The sequence below is a fragment of the Ctenopharyngodon idella genome, chromosome 1 (genome assembly GCF_019924925.1).
Source record: "Ctenopharyngodon idella isolate HZGC_01 chromosome 1, HZGC01, whole genome shotgun sequence".
In the NCBI taxonomy this organism is placed as follows: domain Eukaryota; kingdom Metazoa; phylum Chordata; class Actinopteri; order Cypriniformes; family Xenocyprididae; genus Ctenopharyngodon; species Ctenopharyngodon idella.
This window is the reverse complement of record NC_067220.1, coordinates 18,679,805-18,701,628: the sequence shown is the minus strand read 5'-3', so window position 1 is coordinate 18,701,628 and position 21,824 is coordinate 18,679,805. Positions and strand designations below refer to the sequence as shown.

The 21,824-nt window shown below is 36.3% G+C and overlaps 1 protein-coding gene and 1 long non-coding RNA gene across 2 annotated transcripts; one reads left to right on the top strand and one right to left on the bottom strand.

The window, feature by feature from the left end:
• Positions 1 to 47: 47 nt before the first annotated feature.
• On the bottom strand, positions 48 to 19,155 carry smc2 (structural maintenance of chromosomes 2). The gene is made up of 24 exons (XM_051860511.1): positions 18,861 to 19,155; positions 17,175 to 17,324; positions 16,964 to 17,086; positions 16,576 to 16,614; positions 16,277 to 16,387; positions 16,125 to 16,169; positions 15,411 to 15,644; positions 11,605 to 11,754; positions 11,097 to 11,330; positions 10,293 to 10,452; positions 9,974 to 10,091; positions 9,701 to 9,839; positions 9,217 to 9,336; positions 8,905 to 9,109; positions 7,945 to 8,080; positions 7,718 to 7,842; positions 7,391 to 7,584; positions 3,827 to 3,970; positions 2,653 to 2,847; positions 2,375 to 2,575; positions 1,695 to 1,811; positions 1,418 to 1,578; positions 1,072 to 1,219; positions 48 to 949 (listed from the first exon to the last, which is right to left on the bottom strand). Exons 1-24 carry the CDS (start codon positions 19,026 to 19,028, stop codon positions 767 to 769), a joined length of 3,600 nt encoding a protein of 1,199 aa, XP_051716471.1. The 5' UTR covers positions 19,029 to 19,155; the 3' UTR covers positions 48 to 766.
• Positions 19,156 to 19,189: 34 nt separating this feature from the next.
• Positions 19,190 to 20,835, top strand: LOC127494662 (uncharacterized). Its single transcript, XR_007924939.1, has 2 exons — positions 19,190 to 19,602; positions 20,422 to 20,835. It is a non-coding gene; the product is annotated as an uncharacterized LOC127494662 (long non-coding RNA).
• Positions 20,836 to 21,824: the final 989 nt, after the last annotated feature.

Genomic DNA, 21,824 nt, shown 5'->3' with positions numbered 1-21,824 from the left:
TTGGGAGTGTATTTGTACAAATAAGCATGAAATGAAAATTTCTCATCTATTTTCTAAATTCATGTTATTTTATTTTGGTAAAAAGAAAATACTTATCTCTTGCAACATATCTGACGCATTTAGTCCACTTAATGTTTAAGTAATATCTAGCTGATAACAACACACACACATATATATATATATATATATATATATATATAAAAACAAATATATATATATGTATGTATATGTGAGAGGGAGAGAGGACACCTCAAGAGACAATACACAAGTGTAAATTAGACCACTATTTTATGACATCAAATACACTACACTAATATCAAAAACTATATCAAACTGTAATCAATTATCTTAAATGTACATTTAGGCAGGATGTCTGGGCTTAATTTCTGAAACCACAACTTTTTTTTTGACATTTTATTTATACAAAAGTAGCTTGAAAAGGCCAAAAATCACCTTACAAACAAATATACTGAAAGTGTATAGCGCACAAAGAGAGAAAACAGTCTCAGTAAAAACAGCAGGATTAAAAAGTAGCATAGCAACTACACTCCATAATGTCAATAATAATGTGAAAAGATTTGTGTGTGAATACAACAGTATTAAAATAAGTAATGGAAAGATGATTTACAGAGCTATTTCACATGCATTAGATGCACAAATCAGATGGGTCCAAAAAGCTTTTAGTACTGACAATTTTAAATATACCATTTCATTTTCTCAACTGAAAGTAATAAAAGCTTAAACATTTGTGCAACACAGAAAGTGTTTAGCTGGCCAGTATCTGTCGCTGGCGTTTGTCCTTAGCTTTCTCCTGAGTGCGCTGGGCCAAAACCTTTCCCTCGTGAGTTTGAGCTGTGCGAGTGACTGTGGAGATGCCGTCCACAAATTTGGTCTTGAAGAGCACGTTTGCATTGGTGAACATTCCATCTTTCAGAGACACCACCACAAACTGCAAAGAAAAAAATGGCTCATTCAGTTTCTGTTCAAATACAGTCACAGCTGCGTATTACTGATGTGCTGGAAAACTAATGTGTAGCTCATTTTGACATTAATTTTGAGTTTGTGGATTACCTGTGAGTGTGTAAAGTGTGTCCTCAGCATCTGTCCGATGTTTTGGGTGTGAGAGAGATCAAGAGCGGCATCCACTTCATCCAGGATGTAAATGGGAGCGGGTTTGAACAGCAACATAGCTAAAATTAGAGAAAGCGCCACCAGAGACCTGAAACGCACAAATGCATCAGGTGATCAATGGGCAGCACATGTACTGGGAAATATGCAGCAATTGGCTCAGTCCACGATCTGATGCTCTAATGGATCTGTGGCCAAGAAATTGTGACCTGGAGAGCCATAACCAAAATGGCTATTGATTCTAGGAGTGATATGCCACTTTTAGCAAAAGAGTTGTGCAAAGGCTGACCTTTGACCCCCGCTGAGCTCTGTCAAGTTCTCTTTCCAGGTGTTCCCTAGAGCCACTTTAAACTCCAACCCATCCAGGACACCACACCCCTCGGGTGGAGCCAAACGGGCATTTGCCCCAGGCAACAAGGTGGAGAATATGGATCCAAAATCCTTGTTCACCTGCAATCACATAGACTGTACTGAACCAGATGCATCATGGTTGTTTTATCTTTTTCTTACAAGTTGTGATTATAATTAATTGTAAAAGTTTAATGGGTCATGGGTTGGTATTTTACCTTCTGCCATGCTACATTGAGTGCTTCATTCTTCTTCTGGTCCAGCTCTTCAATTGTTTCCAGGATTTTGGCTTTATCATTCTCAACAATTCTCTTTTTCTTCCTCAGATCATTGTACTGAAAGAAAGCAGACAAATAATAAATAAAAAAAACATGCATAATATAAAATAATTACAATTATAATTATTATAATGATAATAGTTACTACTAGTATTAATATAATAAAATTCCAGAGCTGTAACTGGGTCAAATCTCACAAAAACATCCATGCATGACAACGCAAAATAATATTAATAAACAAATGCTGAAAATTTAGCTTTGCCATCAAAGGAATAATTTAAAATATATTGAAATAAGTTTAAATTGTAATAATATTTTGTAATAAATGGATGCTTGGTGAGCATAAGAGACTTATATAAAAATAAAATAAATCAATATACATATATATACACACACATACAGACATTAAATATACAGGATATATTAGTAATAAAATAAGATAAAAAAAGAAAGATGCTTGTTGTATTGGTACTAAAAATAATTTATTTCTTTTTTCGAGTCTGGAGACCCAGGCATGTTCTTTAGATTTACCTCTGCTCTTTTACTTTCATGTATGTTTTATGTATTCTTGTAATAACAACATCTTTTACAGCAGTCACTAAAGAGGTCAAAGGTCGTACCCTCTCCTCAGCCTCACTGAGCATGTTCATGGCTCTGCGGTTGACATTTCTCTCCAGCTTGTCTTTAGTCTCCTCGAGTCTCTTCAGCCTCTGTCCAGCCTCTTTGGGATTGTTGGTCTTGAAATCGTAGGCAGTGTTAGGTTGACCGAAGAGATGCTTCTCAGAGGAAATCCAGTCATTCTCAGCTAACATGCGGGCCACCTGAACACACGCAATCATTACATACAGTCGAATCAACAACACACTAGTCTCTATTGGTATCATTCACTTCCTCTGACCTTGGCTGTGGCATCAGCGCTGTCTTTCTTGTGTTTGCTGATGTTGTGTTCCAGCTCTTTGATTTTGAGCTGGGCGTCATTGTTTTGTTCTCTGAGGCGGTTTGCTTCTCCGGTCTTTCCTTTAATCTCTCTCTCCTGTCCCAGAATCACCTCCTTCTGCTGGGACAGCTGCTCCTGCGCAACACGCACTGCTTCCTAAACACACAACATGACAGTTAACATTTATGCCACAGAAATGAAACGCATAACCTTTAAGGCAGGGGTGTCCAACCCTGCTCCTGGAGAACCACTGCCTGCAAAATTAAGGTCCAACCCCAATTAAACACCTGAACCAGCTAATCATGGTCTTACTAGGCATACTAGAAACTTTGAGGCAGGTATGTAGAGGCAAGTTGGAGCTAAACTCCGCAGGACAGTGGCCCTCCAGGACAGAGTTTGGACACCCCTGCCTTAAGGGATATCTTTGTTATGGGGCGTTCACAACAGACGCGACTTGCGCGAATAAATCGTGCTATTCGCGCGTAGTTGGACGCTTGAACATTTTGAGTTTACTCGCTTCATTTGCGCGTGAAATTCACTTCACAACAGACGCAAATTTGTGTCATGACAGGGGCTTAATTCTGCCAGGCGGCTCCAGTCTCGTTTCTGCACACTTCCTCTGAATAAACACATCAACTCGTCAGCAGGAAAGTAGTTGTAAAATACGTCAAATAAGCTCAATTTGCTGGCTTTAGCTAACTTGTAGTCTCAATATGTATATATATAGCTCAAATTGAGTAAAGAGCGTTTTTTACAACTTACCAGATTGTCCGACCTCCTCACTCACTTTCTTCCAAGCAAGATCCTTTTTATTCCTGTTTCTATAAAAGTATGAAGATGTATCGTACAGCTCCGGGTATCCACATACAGCGACGATGATTTTGTCCACCATTGTTGTTTCGGATTTCTGCCTCCTCTCACTACATCGTAATCATGTCACTACTAGAGCAAGCTCCTGATTGTTTAACGCGGCGCGAATTTTCGCCGAAGTTCAGATTTTTCAACTCCCGCGATTCGCACCTCAGGAAGTCTATTCGCGTCTTTTCATTGACTTAACATGTAAATCACTCGCGCTTAACACTTCATTCGCGTCTGGTGTGAACGCACCATAAGGAAACTGTGGTTATTTCCATACCTTACTGGCCAAAACTTGTGTGGACATGGTGTCGATCTGCTCCTGTATGGCTTTGAGAGCTTCATCTACAGCTTGAATCTGCTGCTCATATCCAGCCTGTTCTCTCTTCAGCTCTTCCAACTCCAGAGCTACTGCATCTGCCTCCTACAGGGGAAAAAAAAAAAAAGTTTCAAAATCTAAAACATGAGTGTTTAAACTACAGAATTCCCACATCTTTTGACCAATGAATCCTCACAACGTTTGCAGTCACTCATGATTACAGAATAAGGACTTTTCTAGACTGAACTTACAAAGAGCAACTATAAATATTTCATGGGCTAGAGAGAAAAAAAAAGTTCTTTAATGGTTCTAGGTTTTCCATGACCATCAGAACAGTGATGCAAGATAAATAAAACAAACCCAAATCAGATCTAATAAATAAACTGGAGTAAGCAAAAGTCTGCTCCTAAATGTTTCTTTTTTCGAAATATGTCACAATCCCTATTAACACGGTAATTGTTTTTCTTGTGGATGTGTAAAATAAATAAATAAATAAATAAATAAATAATCGCATACAGTGATAAAACTCATGTTTAAATTTATTCACAGTGGAGGAGCGAGTTCTGTGATCCTACAAACCTGAAAATGCACTTCTCTCATAGTGACATGCAAAACATGACTTAATATTAATATTATTGACTTGAATGCACCGACACTATCGGATGACAACTGATCTGAGCTGATGACATCACTCTTTTCTTCACACAGTTATTGAACCAAAATTAATTAACACTGAACTGATTTCACCTGAATAATGGCGTCGTTTTAGAGCTGCTTTACAGTGGAATGGAGTACTTGCACTAGAGGTCGGCCGATATATCGGGCCGATATTTGTCTTTTTTTAATATATCGGCATCGGCCGATATCCGTGTTTAGTAGCGCCGATTTAAAGCCAGGCACGTCCGTGGGCAGCCCTGTGTTATTGGTGCGGTGGAATGTGCTGCTGCCACCGCATGTGAATTGAAACTTTTGGAAGATTCAACAACAGTCCTGGGAGATAAAGGTAGCCTAAGGCTTAAATTCTGATATTTCAAAGTCCTATGGCCATATATTTACTATATATTACTAGTAAACTATGAGGTGTTGCTGCACTTAGTGAAAGAAACAACGGATAGCATAGAACCGTCGGGAACTGGCATAATGGTACAGCTGGTTGAAGGTTTGCTTACTTGTAGTTAACTTTAAGGACTGTAGTCCAAAACTACCAGCAGCTTGCTTGCTAACATATTAGCCCCAATGTTATAAGTTCTGTTTTATTTTTCCTGTATCGGAGTCGGAGAATTTCACTCTGAGCTTGGGGTGGAGAAGGCGACAGCTCTGACAAACACTGCAGCGTGATTGAGGGCTACGTTACTCCAACAAATATTGTCAATATTAAGAGGATTTGGCATTTCCAATTAATGTAAGCCTGTTACATTCTTCTAGTCTATTATTACTACTATTAGGTAAGCTACTTTTATTATTAAATTAATATTATAATAAATTTGCCCCGCAATAATTTCACAGCGCATCACAGCATAACTGACGTGCTGTTAGGATAATAAAAGATTAGGCTATCAGCTCCTCTTTGAAAATGTTTTAAACATTTTTTAGGTCTATTATACAATGAATTAGACCTATAATTAAAATTATTAACAGTCTATAATATTTCCTAACACTGCAGTCATAAATGAAAATTAAGAGCAGCTTTAGGCTACTTCACCAACTTTAAAAAACAAACAAACAAACAAACAAAAAAAACAAAACAAAAAAAAAAAACAAAGCTGTTTAACACGAAATACTATTCTTCTCATTTTTTTCACTATATATACGGGCCACAAAGGAAATAATGGAATAAATTAAGACTGTTATATACCGTTATCAGCATATTATGTTGAAATTCGTCTCTGAGAGAAAATGCTCCGTTAATGCAGCGTCAGGCAGCTCCGTCACTTTTACTTTCACTTTGAATACTGACCGAGGTTAAGCTTTTACCGGCATAACTTTTCCGCAAAGTTTGCACATTGCTTCTTGTGTGATATCCATTGGCTCCCCTTCTTGGCTGAACCCCCGCGGATTTGCGCTACGCCACTGCGCAGAAGTGTATGACATTTGTTCAGAAGCATGGTTTGATGCAGACAATAGCCGGGTTTCTATCCAACTTTGCATTAATGAAAATTCATCTCAAGAATATGCGCATCTGCGTGTGTTTCCATCAACTGTGTAATGCGAATAAAAAATGGACATCAGCCTAATAAAGTGATGTGTTCCGACCAATGACATTATATATATATATATATATATATATATATATATATATATATATATATATATGTCGCAGTTATTATCCTCATTAAACCTGTCTAACGTTAACCGTCAAGAATGTCAGAAATCACTAAGAGTTTAGCACTGTTCTTGCATACAAGGCTGTGCAACATGACAAAGTTTTTAATTGATTTTTATTTATAAAGTTGTATTTATTTTATTTAAATGTATATTTAAGTTTACATTTATGTTCCAACAAACTTGAAAAATTCAGCTTGATAAATGCTCTAAAACTTTTATGTAAATCAAGTCAGTGTTCAATAAATGATGTTAAGTTTAGAAATGTTGTGCATCCACTTATTATTAGTGTGACATTTTAGCATGCAAATGAAGGGGAAAACTTCAAGATATCGGCCCTAAAAATCGGCAGCACATATCGGCCATCGGCTGACCCTGACCTCTAAACATCGGCATCGGTTATAGAAAAACCCATATCGGTCGATCTCTAACTTGCACTAAGTTTTTTGATGCACTTCCGTTTTGACATAGTACAGCTCATTTATTTCCGGTTATGTATATTTTCAATGTACTATAGTCATCGTGTTGACAAAATAGAATGCACAGTTGGAAAGAAAATAGATTTATATTTAACATTTCAGCAAGTTCAAGATAATTCATATTATCGCAGAGAACATGATTCCTTGTTTTAATCAATTGACAGCCATAAAATGTAGTAATAATCTGCATTCTCATGCATGTAGGTGCTCTGAACGCTGTTACCAGAAACTCCCGAGTTGTAATAAGTAGAACACAGAAGTAGTTGTGCAAGCAGTCCATTGAAGTCTGTTTGCATCGTTGAATCATTACTTTCCTGTTTATCACTGTAAAGCTGCTTTGAATCAATCTGTATTATATAAAGTGCTACATAAATAAAGGTGACTTGACAACAAAATTAATAATAGAATATTTATCATAGACACTATGGTTTAAATGCTTTTTATCTTGCATTTTTATCTCTCCTAAAGATGGATGTCATTTTAAAAAGGTGGAAGTTAGCAGAAATAAGTTAACACAACCTCTTATTTACATAACGAAATATTGCAAATACCCATGAAAAACCTGGCTACTTTGTCGACTTGTGAAATGTACACCTGTTGCAAACCTGTTGCTACCATTATAATGGCCCATTTCAAAAGTAAAGTAACTGAAACACTGAAAACACCTTACGTCCCCATGAGAAACAATTACTGTGCGAATAGGGCTATAGTAAACAAAAAGTACCTGCTGTTTCTCTTTCAATCTCTTGTTGAAGGCATCTGCTTTACTCTTGGCCTGGTTGAGCTTCTGCTGGGCTGCTTTCAGTTCTTTCTCTCTCTCGGCCTCAGCGTTTTTCATTTTGTTCTCCAGAACTTTGTACTTCTCCTCCGCCTTCTTCTGAACCTCTTTTGTCTTCTGTAGCGTTTCCTCACACTCCTCTAAAGAAACAGAGCACCAGGATGGTTTAAGAACAGTGACACCAACAGTCGGTCCTATTGTGTAGCTGTACAGAGTCCTGACTTCAGCATGAGAATAAGCACCATATCAGCAAAGAGGGGTATTTGTTTGTACCGATGGTCTTGCGCAGGTTCTCCAGCTCCTCCTGTTGTTTATGGAAGGAGCTCTGCTGAAGTTTGGTCTCTAGGATTCGAGCCTCCTCAGTCTTCAGGTCCAACTGTTGCTTCAGCTGACGATATCTGAAGGAGAACAATAAAAAAGGTTTAGCCTTTCACCTTGTAGCTTTGTTCTGATTGGTCAGTGAGGATTTTTAAGAGGTTGTATATTGGACAGAGACTCACTTCTCAGCTGTGCCCTTGAGGCTGCGGAGCTCAGACTCCACTGCGGTGAGTTCTGCCTCTTTAGTCCTCAGACTATCCTGAATGTCCTTTACCTCAGCCAGTTTAGACAGGACGGAGGCCGTCTGAGCACGTGCACCTACACACACACTTAACAGTTATTAAAGAACACCATGTTCTACTTTGCCTTGGAAATGTATTCAGACTGTAAACTAATCGGTCTTCTGGATAAAAACCCCACAGGTCTCATTATTCTCTTTGTAAATAGTGGTCCACCAATATAAGTTTTTCAATGGCTGATGCCAAAAGTGATAACTATAAAGAATGGGGGTGGGGGGGATGTATCTTTGAGCAATCCTGTAGCTCAAACAGCAGAATGTTTAATTCCCAGGGTATGCATGTACAGATAAAATGCAAGATTAGCTAATAATGGAATAAATCATCTGCCAAGAGCATAAAGCAGAACCAAACTGCCACATACTAAACAGCTTTGAAAATATATATTTGTGTAGGTCGAAAACTTTTAGCCTGAATATGCAAACAGCATGTTTAGATTTTAATTCTCGTGGGTGAGAACTATGGAAAACTATGGAAGCCCGTTTCTGCCACAGTTGAGTAAAAAATATAATTCTGTAAGTCATAATAATGAGAAACTTTTTTTCTGCAAAACAGCGATTATATATATATATATATATATATATATATATATATATATATATATATATATATATATATATATATATATATATATATATATGAGTAAATAAAAATACAGTTCATAATTCACTCCATAATCAAAAGGAAAAAAATATTCAAGAAAAATTCTCATCAAAATCAATAGGAAAAAAGGTCAGATTTATGTAATTTGGAATTTTGGTGAAATTATATCCCAGAACAAATAGAGCTGTAACTTAGTAAACACAGAGAATTAATAACAGGTCTGAATCTCATGCAGTTACAAACCTCCCGTTAATGTTCCCTGAGGATCAAACACGTCTCCTCCAAGTGTGACTGTTTTGGTGCTCACACCTTTGTCAAAGGCCACTCTTTTAGCATTGTCCAAACTGTCACAAACCAGCGTAGTGCCAAAAACATACTCCATGGCCTTCCTCAGCTCAGATTCATAACCTACCAATGACAGAGCCGTGTGCACGTTATCTGGCCCAACCTGCAACACAGAACAAATGGGTTTCCTTTCATTAAACAAAAACCTGCTTAGAATATTTCACACAAATCATAATCAAATCAACAACAGCTCAATAGCAGAGCTCTCACCAAGTTTTTGGCAGCGCGCACTACGTTGTCATTGAGGGTCCGTGCTGAGATTTTGTTTAGAGGAATGATGGTGTATCTGCGTTTCAGTTCACCCTTTTCCAGAAGTTTTTTTCCAGTAACCTGCAAATAGCCAAGTTTAAAATCAAAACATAACTTTGCTAGATAATGACAAACTACCATTCAAAAGTCTGCAGTCTGTAAGATTGTTGAGAACAGTTGTACTGCTTATTTTTGGTGAAAACCATGATACATTTTCAGGATTCTTTGATTAATAAAATTCAAAAGAACAGCATTTATATCAAACAGAAACCTTTTATAACATTATAAATGACTTTACTGCCACTTTTGATTAATTGAATGCAACCTTGCCGAATAAAAGTATTTATTTCTTTCCAAAATTATATGGACATTATATTTATAGAACCAAACCTTTTGAATGGTAGTATATGACAAAAATCTAACCAATAGTTATGCCCAGACTTACCTCGTTGTCGACCACTACGTTATAGAGTCGACCACCTGCAACCACCTCCAGGGCTGTAGCGTTTGACACATCAGTTACAGTGAAAAGATTTGCAACCAAACCCTTCACCTTACTGCGGTCCCAGCTCCTCTCTGGGTCCCTACACACACACACCCCCCCCATTGGAGAGAGAGTACGATTGGATTCATTGTTGTAATTTTTAGCTAAATGAATGAAGTGTATGAATGAAACTTAAGCAATGAGTCTAGATGAAAACGGCCTGCATGTTCTCACGTGTATTCGAAGCGCAGGTTGGGGAATTGCCCCATGAGGGACTCGTAGGTTTCTCTGAGCTGATTGACGTCCCGTGAAAACTGCCTCTTCTGCTCCAACAGACCCTCCTCTCTTCCATCTGAACATACAAATCAAATCTACTTTAAGAGACTAATCTAATACTTAAGTCTTGAATTAAAAATGAATCTGAATTCAACCTGACTTTACAATTCACATTCATCTTAACATTCAGCCATTTATTTTCTTTATCAGTTAAAGATTAGGCTTGAATGAACTGCAGCCAATTCAACTACAATTACATTCAATATGTTTTTAGTACCCTCATAGTTAAGTTTCTTCATTTCAGCCTGTAGTTTTTCTATGCATTTTTTCACAGCCTCAAATGTGTCCTGGTCTTTTTTGTAGCCACTGTCCATCTTCTTGACCTGAGCCTGCTTAGACTTTAGCTCCTGCTGAGCGTGTTTCAGTTTCATCTGAGCCTAAAACACAGAACAGAGACATTAACAATCACTTTACAAAAAAATTATATAATATAATATACACAACTGATCAAAAGTAAAAGTAAAAACATTATAATGTTACAGATTTCTATTTTAAATTAATGTTCTTTAGAACTTTTTTATTCATCAAAGAATCCTGAAAAAAATGAATCATGGTTTTTACAAAAATATTAAGCAGTTTGAGATTCCAACATTGATAATAATAACAAATATTTCTTGAGCAGCAAATCAGCATATTAATAATTTCTGAAGGATCATGTGACACTGAAGACTGGAGTAATGATGCTGAAAATTCAGCTTTGCATCACAGGAAAACATTACATTGTAAAATATATAACAAATAGAAAAGTTATTTTGAACTGTAAAAATGTAAAAATGTTACAATATTACTGTTTTTATTGTATTTTTGATCAAATAAATGCAGTCTTGGTGAGCATTAAAAGACTTTTCAAAAATATTAAATCTTATCAACCCCAAATTTTTGAACGGTGTAGTCTTCGGACATTATTATTTATTAGAGAAATAATACAGCATGGACAGTGAACAAAGTTTTCAAATGATATAGAGGACAAACATTCCCGCATCACTGATTACTGACAGTCTTTAAAGGTCATAAAGGTCACCTGTTTGGCCTCTGTCTCAGCTTTACTTATGTCATTTTTGCAGGTCATCATCTGACCACTAAGTGTGGCTTCAGCTCCATCCTCATTGGAAGAGAGACCAGCTGACACTGCCTTAAAATGCTGCTGAGCCACCTCCAGTGCTTCTGCATCCTTCTGCCCCTCCTCCTGTATGGCCTTCAGCCGCTCCATCGCCTTGGCAACTTCCACTTCCTTAGCTGACATCATCTTTTTATCCTAGTTCAAATAAAGTTAACATTTAAATAATTTACATTTTAAAAAAAACAACAACATTGATTTCTGGCAATATCTTGATGTATAATATCACAATACTTTGAAATACAGACCTCCAATCTACCCTACAGGAAATTTTATCTTTCCTTTAATTTATGTTATTATTTCTATTTCATTTGATTTTAAGTATTTAAATTAAATCTATTTGTAATAATTTTAATTACATACAGTTTTTTAAATAGCATTTGTAGTTCAGATATTTATAAATGATTTTTACCTCCTCCATATTTTTGACAAGCTCCTTTCTCTTCTTGGTCTCATCTTTCAGATTTTGCTTCTTCATATCAAGAGCGCTTTGGGCCTTTGTGTCAACTCTCTGTGCTTCAGACAGGGTCTCTTCCAGAGCCTTCAACACCCCCCCAACCTCCTAGAGAGACAGACACAGATATGAGACATGCTAATGGAATACAACAGGAGACAGAAATATTAAATCAATCAACCGCACACTTTTCTAACAGGTATCAATTTGCATCATAAAATATTCAAAAATCTTTTCCCGTACAAAGAATTTAATACTTTTGCCAGTCCATTACCCACCATTCCACCATCCCACCCTCTATTACAGACCTTCAGTCTCCACAGGACAAATACTCGATTACCAAACCTGTTCAGGTAAAAGAAAGCCTACCCATATAAATCATAGGTCACCACACCATTTAGCGGACTGCGGTCCAAATCTGGACCTTGAATGGGTTTCATCAGGACCACAAATCATTTCTAATAAATTAGTGACAGTTTTCCTCTCCACACAGAACAGTTAAGCCGTCTTCACTCAGCAAAAGCTACGCAGCAACATTTATATCACAATATAGCAAGATATATATATATATATATATATATATATACACATACATACATACATACATACATATACACACACACACACTTAAATTAAAAAATAAAATAAAATAACTATAAAAAAATATTATTAACTATTTGTTGATTCTCATACAAAGCTGACAGAAGAATTTAAGTTTAAGGTGACCTTTTCAAACTATTTTAATATTTAACAATAATAAACTTGTTTTTGAAAATTGCATCCCAAAGCACTTTACAAACATAAAATAAAAATACATTAAAAAATACATTAGAAAAGACAATGAAAACATACATCAAAATTTAAGAAGAAAATAAATAAATAAAAATAAAAAAAAATCACTATGATTTTTAAGATTTAAAAACACTAAGGCCCTGTTTCACATGCAGGGCTTAGCCTAAGCCAGGATTAGGCCTTAATTCAATTAGGATATTTAAGTAGCTTTTATAAACATACTCTGGAAAAGAACATTACTGGTGTGCATCTTGAAGCAAAACAATGGCACTACATATTTTAAGATATGTCAGTGCAAGTTGCTTCCAGTTAAAACAGCTCAAACATGCATTTTAGTCTCGGACTAGCTTAAAGGGTTAGTTCACCCAAAAATCAAAGTAATGTCATTTATTACTCACCCTCATGCCGTTCCACACCCGTAAGACCTTCGTTAATCTTCGAAACGCAAATTAAAATATTTTTGTTGAAATCCGATGGCTCCGTGAGGAATGCATAGGGAGCAATGACATTTCCTCTCTCAAGATCCATAAAGGTACTAAAAACATATTTAAATCAGTTCATGTGAGTACAGTGGTTCAATATTATTATTATAAAGCAACAAGAATATTTTAGGTGCACCAGAAAAAAAACAAAATAATGACTTATTTAGTGATGGCCGATTTCAAAACACTGCTTCAGGAAGCTTCGGAGCGTATTGAATCAGTGTGTCGAATCCGCAGTTCGGAGCGCCAAAGTCACATGATTTCAGCAGTTTGGCGGTTTGACACGCGATCCGAATCATGATTCGACACACTGATTCATAACGCTCTGAAGCAGTGTTTTGAAATCGGCCATCACTAAATAAGTCGTTATTTTGTTTTTTTTTGGCGCACCAAAATATTCTCGTCGCTTTATAATATTAACATTGAACCACTGTACTCACATGAACTGATTTAAATATGTTTTTAGTACCTTTATGGATCTTGAGAGAGGAAATGTCATTGCTGGCTATGGAGGCCTCACTGAGTCATCGGATTTCAACAAAAATATCTTCATTTGCGTTCTGAAGATCAACGAAGGTCTTACGAGTGTAAAACGGCACGAGGGTAAGTAATAAATGACAGAATTTTCATTTTTGGGTGAACTAACTCTTTATGCCTTGTCTGTGAAACCAGTGGTAAAGGATCAAGCATGTCTAATCTCAAGGTAATTCAAAAGAAGCAAAAGAAGAAAGGGCCCAGTCCATGAGAATTTTCAAATCTACACCAAACAAAACAGGGAGCCAATGCAAGGACTCCAAGATAGGAGTGATGTGCTCACTTGTCCTGGTCCTTGACAGGATTCACTGGCAGCTGAGTTTTGCACATACTGCAATTTATTTAGGGTAGATGTAGAGACCCCAGCAAGTAGAGCATTACAATAATCGATGTGGGACAATACAAATTTATTGACCGGCTTTTCAGCCACAGAAAAGATAACATGGGCCGCAGTCTTGCAATGTTTCTGAGATGAAAAATTATGTTTTAAATTACCTATTAAAAGTCCTATTGCTTGATTAAAGAAATTATCAGTTACAATGACTACTTATAATTGTATATATATTATAATACAGTTAAAACTAAGTGTACTCTTTAATGTTTACATTTTACATAAACACGTTTTAAAAGTTTGGAGTTGGTAACACTTTTCTTTTTCTGTTATTGAAAGTCTCTTATGCTCTTTAATAAAAAAACTAATTCTGTGAAATATTACTACAATTTAAAATACAATTTTTCTATTGTAATGCAATTTAAAATTTAACTTATTTTTGTTATTCAGCAGCTTCAGTTTTTTCCAGTCTTCAGTGTCACATGTTCCTTCAGAAATCATTAAGATGCAGATTTGCTGCTCAAGAAGCATTTCTTCTTATTAAAAATATTTTTGTGGAAACAATTTTTTTTTTTCCTCCAAGGTTCTTTGATGAATAGAAAGTTACATTTTTTTTTAACTAATTTCTTTCAAAAACACTTAAATATTACCAACTCTATACTTTTGAACAGTATTTATATTGTGCCATTCAAAAATGTAAATATTAAAGACACCACTTACAGTTCTAACAGTATTGGAACCTGAGACTCACGCTCAGGGCCATGCGCATTGGCTGGTCTAGCCTGAGAAATAAGCTTTTGCTATTTGAGCATAAGAAACAACATTTATGAGACAGTTCACGTCATGTTCCCCCATTCAAATAATTAGGACTTGGTCTTGGATGCCCGAAATAGTTACCCGGAAGACATTGCAAATATGGCTGCAGAGTGACTTTCCTTGAAAGGGACTCTGTGTGAACTCTAAGAGGCTGCATACAATTGGCTCAGCAAACAAAAACTGACAGCAATAAAACCTTTGTGCAAAAAAACTGATCTAGATGAATAACTTAAGTGACATATTTTGGGTAAAAAACAGCTTATTTTACTGAAAACTGAGCAGTTCGCATCCCTGAATAAATCCCTGAATCAGCGATTCAAGTTTCACCTGCCTCACCTTAAACTTTTTGATTGACTCTTGTAGCACACAAATCAAAAAGTACGAGTCACTTCACTATCACTCATCCTTGGATCTCTTTCCATTTTTCAAGATCACAGCATCTTATATAGTATGGGTGTGAGCCCCCAAAAGCTGAAATCAGCCCTGCAGTGGTTTCAGATCTCCACCTTGTAAACGCCACCTAATTAATTCCATTGACATAAAAGAGCACCAGTCAACATCCAAATCCTTTACTTGAGAATGGCAAGAGGCTAGAATTGCTTAGATTTCCAAATACCTGCAGTACTTCAACTCTGCCACAGTGAAAAGTGTGTAAGCCTGCTTGAACCCTGATGTGGCGCTTCCATTTCAAAGACCATTTTTATAATATGAATGTTAGCATGGATTTTAGCATACGCACACCAAGTTCAAATCTGTGCGTACACATATTTTATAAATGTGGCCCCCTGACTGTCTGCTCTGCTGCTCACCTTGTCCCTCCTGCGCTCCAACTCCTGTATCTCCGCGCTCAGCTCCTTTACTTTGGCCTCGTTCTGTCTCATGTTCTCCTGAAGCTGTGCGATGGAGCTCTGCATCTCTTGCAGTTCTTCAGTAGACTTCAGCTTGGTTTCCTCGGCACACACAAACAGGTACGCCACATACAGTCGACTCAAGTGCTCGATCTCACGCATGAGCTTCTGGTACTCCAGGTAGGACGCCCGTTCCTAAGAAGCAAGGGAGAAGGATAGGATAGGACAAAAAGATAAGTACAGCATATATGGCAGAAGTTATTACGTACTCTGTTCACAGTAAGAAAACTTTAATGATAAACAAAATACTGTTCAGCAGCACAAAGAATTAGACGTACACATTAATATAGCCTCTATATTACATTATTTATTATTAATTACATATTTCATGTATTTATTATTTATTTATTCATTATGTATATAATAAAGATGTAAATAATACATGATTTGTATTCTAATACAAACATACATTAAATTATAAAGTTATTATTCATTATTAATTTACTATTACTCAGTTTAAGATTTCTTTTGGGTTTCACAGAACAAATACAACCATGAGGATTTTTTTAAACAAAATTTTTTATTTACAATTTTTTTTTAATGTTTTTTCCTTTTCTTAAAAAACAAAAAACAAACAAAAAAACAAACAAAACAAACAATCAAACAAACACATACCTCCTTCAGTTTTTCCATAGCAGGTGTGATCTCCTCATCCAGAATCTATCTCACACACAAACAGACAAAGACGATATCGGAGATAAAACTGACGGTCATTCCAATAGTTGGGTCATTTAAATAAAAATGAATATTTAAATAAATGTACATACAGTCTGAATCTCTTTGAGCTTGGCGTCTTTTTTCTCAATAGTTTTCTGAGCACTGATCTTCTTGCACTCATACATTCTGGTACCTGCCGCTTCCTCAATCATTGCCAGAATCTATGAATAAAAACATGCCATAATTATTTTAAAAATCAAATAAGAAAAATATAAACTTGTATGTAAGACACTGGATGTTTGTATCACTTCATCCATCAATCAAGTGCAATTTAATGGAAACCTTTAGTACAACAATCAAATGTGATTATATCACAGCTAAGTACATTCAAATGACAACCACATCTCACCTCAGGAGGCTTCATGTTTAAGACCTTGGTGATTCTCCCCTGAAATAAACATAAAATTAGAGTGACTGGGAATGTGAACCCTAACTACAATTGAATCAGGAAATCCAAATAGAAATTGGTCTTAAAATTAACATGAAATCCAAATTGACCCCATTTACCTGTGACAATTTTTCCTCAGAAATACTGAACATTACACAAGTAAAATACTTTTTTTTTTTCTCTCCATAAGTATAAGTAAACAGCCATTCACATTCATTTTAAAATGAAAGTCCTGTGGTTAAGAATATGAATATCCAATGCTTATAAAAATACAATCCAATACTTAAAAATAAATCTTATTAGGCCACATATCTTGAGAAATCTTACATGGGTGTATTATGTTTGTTACCTGCATGATCAGAAAGTGAGGGTTGTTGACATTCAAGCCAACTGAGCAAAACAGATCCTGGACTCGCAGGTTGTTTGCGTTCACACCGTTGATGAGGTACTTGTTGCGTCCACCTATGACCACCTGCACACAACAGCGTCACAAGCTGTATTAACTTGCTCCTTCATGTGTTGCTAGCCATCTCTGAAATCAGTGATCTCTGGCCGAATACCTGTCGTGTGATGGTAATCTCATCGTGTGTCTCAAAACCAAGTGGACTCTGTTTCTTGTTGGAGTTGTCAAAAGTGATGGACACAGTTGCCTTGGTGATTCCAGCCAGGCCATTTTTGTACACAAGATCTTGGAGATTAGTGGCACGAACCTACAATGTTTGACAAACCAAAACACACAGCATTACATTATAGCTTTTGAAATATGCAACTCACATCTATAATTTATTAAACAGTCATGCTCTGTATTATATACAGATGCATCTCAAATTAGAATATCATGAAAGTTGTTTTTTTTTTTTTCAGTAATTTAATTCAAAAAGTAAAACTTAAATATATTTTAGAATATTTCCAGACTTTTTTGTTTTCATTTTGATGGTTACAGCTTGCTGCTCATCAAAATCAAAAAAATCACTATCTCAAATTATTAGAATATTTAATTTCAAGTTCTATTAAATTACCATTCTCAGGGTATAAATACTGGGTTTAGGTCAGTAATCCCAACAGCAGTCATGGGGAAGTCTGCTGACTTGACAGTTGTCCAGAAGACCATCATCAAGACCCTCTACAATGAGGGTAAGGCACAGAGGGTCATTGCTGGAAGAGCTGGCTGTTCGCAGAGTGCTGTGCCAAAGCATATTCATGGAAAGTTGACTGGAAGGAAAAAGTGTGGTAGGAAAAGCTGTACAAGTGAAAGGAATGACCGCAGGCTTGAGAAGATTGTCAGGCGAAGCCGATTTAAGAACTTAGGAGAGCTTCAAAAGGAGTGGACTGAAGTCAGTGCATCAAGAGCCACCGCACACAGACGTCTCCAGGAAATGCTGGTGTTGGTCCACTGTGTTTTCTGAAGTCCACAGTCATCGCAGCCATCTACCAGGAAATTTTATAGAGCACTTCATGCTTCCTTCTGCTGGCAAGCTTTATGGAGATGCTGATTTCATTTTCCAGCAGGATTTGGCACCTGCCCACACTGCCAAAGGTACCAAAAGCTGGTTCAATGACCATGGTGTTACTGTGCTTGATTGGCCAGCAAACTCGCCTGACCTGAACCCCATAGAGAACCTATGGGGTATTGTCAAGAGGAAGATGAGACACCAGACCCAACAATGCAGATGACCTGAAGGCCGCTATCAAAGCAACCTGGGCTTCCATTACACCTGAGCAGTGCCACAGGCTGATTGCCTCCATGCCACGCCGCATTGATGCAGTAATTTAAGCAAAAAGAGGCCCAACCAAGTATTGAGTGCATAGCAATGAACATACTTTTCAGAAGCCTGACATTTCTGTTTAAAATATCCTTTTTTTATTGATCTTATAAAGTATTCTAATTTTTTGAGATTGAATTTGAGTTGAATTTGAGTTTGAACTCACAATTTCAGTTGAATTACTGAAATAAATGAACTTTTCCACGACATTCTAATTTATTAAAATGCACCTGTATATATATATTTATTTATTTAATACAGAGCACGACTGTTTATATAAACATCTATTGTCTAACTTTTATCTAACGTTAATGCTCTTTTGGTCATATAAGTGTTTTATAAACAATAGAACAATTGGATTTTTTTAAATAAAAATAAATAAATAAAAATGAAGCGCAGCAACGGAAAAACTCCTGTCACAGAGCTGATTTATACATATGGCTATGTGTTGATGACAAATTATTAGCATGTATTTAAACTCACCTGTGATAAGTTAGATATTCCCAGCAGAAAGCAGATGGAATCGAGTATGTTTGACTTTCCACTGCCGTTCAGGCCAGTGATGGCGTTAAAAAACGGATCAAAGCCGTTTATCTCCGTCCTTTCGGCGTAGGACTTGAAGCCCTCTAGTACAATAGACTTTATGTACATTTCGATCCAACACAGTACGAATAAAATACAATAACAACGCTATATTATGTGTGATAACAACTTCAAAGAACCTCTGCGTTGCTTTCAGTTCAACCATCCAAACTTGAAATTTGGCGCCAGGCGCGTTTCCGCTCCGCCGTTTAAAAAAGGGACAGATGTCAGTTACCAGTAAAACCACAAACAAAGAAATTCACTCGAGTCCTTCATATATTTAGACGAAATGTTAGTTTATTTTGTGAAAATAAATGGTCATTACAAACAAGGCATTGTTATTAAAAGTGAATTAATCTATTCTATTGATTCAGGCTACGTTTTAGCCACCCAATTGATGGACCCAAAACATTGAAGCGTGTATGACGTCGACAGGGCGGTTTGGCTCAAGTGTCATTTGATCGTTCAAATAGAGTAGTACAGAGCCGTTAAATATGAGAGTTGCGACACTCTTTGATCTCGCCGCCACGCTGTCACGTGGTTCATGTAGCTCTCAATAGTTCCAAACAAATCCGCGCTGTCAACCAGTTTGAATGGTTTTAAGCGGGACAGACAGCAGCAACTATATTTGCAGCAATTATCGGTAAATATTGACGCATAATATACATTGATTATTACGTTGACACTTACATTACATACATATAATAGCATTTTTTTCTGGGGAGTGGCGGAAACACAGCATTAATCAGTTTTTGTGTTTAATTTTGGAGGGAAGAGGGGCTGCTCCCATAACGTAAAATACATTTACAGCAACGACTATATTACAGCATTTTTCGGCAAATATTAACGCATATGCATTGATTACTATGTTTACTACACTTACAGTGTGTTCTGTTTTCCTAAATACGATCCATAACATTACCGTTACTGTTAACGGGATTCATTTCAGTATGGTTAACCCCTTCATCCTTCCCTAAACATTAGTGTACTGTTTGTATTTACCTACAGTATGTCTGTATACTATATGTATACTTTGTGTGTGTATATATGTATGTATGTGTATATATATATATATATATATATATATTCTATACACACACACACACACACACAAGAAAAGTTGTTCTAAGAACTAAGTTGTCCTAATAAGGTTTTAGGACAACTTCAGGTCCATTTCAAATGCTGACTACTCTATATTATATTATATTATATTATAATATAATATAATATAATAATATACATTACATATAATGTGTTTATTATGTGTGTACACGTATATGTACACACACACACACATGTATATGTACACACATAAACACATATGTAATGTATATGTTTATATATATATATATATATAAATAAATAAATAAATACATACATACATACATACATACATAATATAGTCAACATTTGAAATGGATCAAAAAAGTTAATCAAAGTGGTCCTAAAACCTTCTTCTTAGGAATTGGCCAGCCACTTCTGACCAGACTTCTCCAGACGGTAGATGGATGTACCAGGGTCCCCCAGTTTTCAAGGTTTGCAAGGCAAGTAAGCATGTTGTGTCTTTCATCTGCTGCAGTAAGTTTCTTTGGCTGACACTGCTGACCAGTCCTCAATTTCTTTGTGCTTCTTCAACAGAGCTTTGGCAGCACATCTGAAGCAGCACATCTGCCTTGTGTCTTATTGCTGCGTCTTGCTGTGGTATATGTTTTTTCACAGTAAACTGTCTTCAGCAACCTTGTTAGCTGAGTTTGGCTGTTTCTCACCCAGTTGTGTTAACATTACTGCATATATTGTTTGTATTGAAAATTGTATTTTGATGCTTTGGAAACATTGTTCTTATAACTTTCATGCCAATAAAGCCCCTTGAATTGAATTCATTTTTGTGTGCGTTTAATTTTGGAGGGAAGAGCAACTGCTCCGATAAGGTATAATACATTTACAGTATGTGCTGTATATATTTTTCTTGTGCTTCTATGGTCATAATTACTAACATCCTAAAGTTATGTTAAGACACATTCACATAAATATATACATGAACAACAAGTGAATATCAATGAATGCCAGAAGCTGCTCAGTTTTAAGTCAAGAAAGAATTTGTCAACAGTGAAAAATATACAAGGCAACCAATTGCATTCTACAAAACATTTAATTATACATTACATAGGTAAATTTTCCTTGAATGTTAGGTCTTCAAAGAAACTCGCTTGACTTCCTACAGGGAAGCTGTAAGTAATGCTATAGTTACTTGAATTTTTGGGTGAGAGCATTCCATTGCCAGAAGCAAACCATGAGACGGGGTCTTGAGTCAATCAAGCCCATTGCAGCTGGACAGAACTGGGAGTGGTAAAGAAAGAGGAAACAGAGTTAAGGTTAATATATTGAAGGACAGATTAAATAAACATTGAAAGCCTATGTTTCCCAAACATTTTCATGAGATTGAGATTGCAAGAAGTGAGAGCACACAACTATAGTTATGTCTATACTTATGTGGATGTTTGTCCGGATTTCTGTTATTTTGGCTCTGTACCCCAGTAAAGAATTTGAAATTAAATGAGGAAAAAAAAAAAAAAAAAAAAAAAAAAAAAAAATTATATATATATATATATACACATACACACACACAAAAACCACTATTGTTATTTTATTCTTATACAACAACACAATGGAGTCCAGGAAGAGACAATAGGGGAAAATGGAGGTGTAGGAACTACAGTATTGGAAGTGCAATGATTTGGGAGGAGAGAGGAGGTGGAGTTGGTTAGGAAGAGGTGGGAGGGTTTGATGGCACACCTTCCCTGGAAACTGATCACAACATCTAACTTTTATAGATTGATTTTCTTACCATGGTTGGCTGTGCGGCAT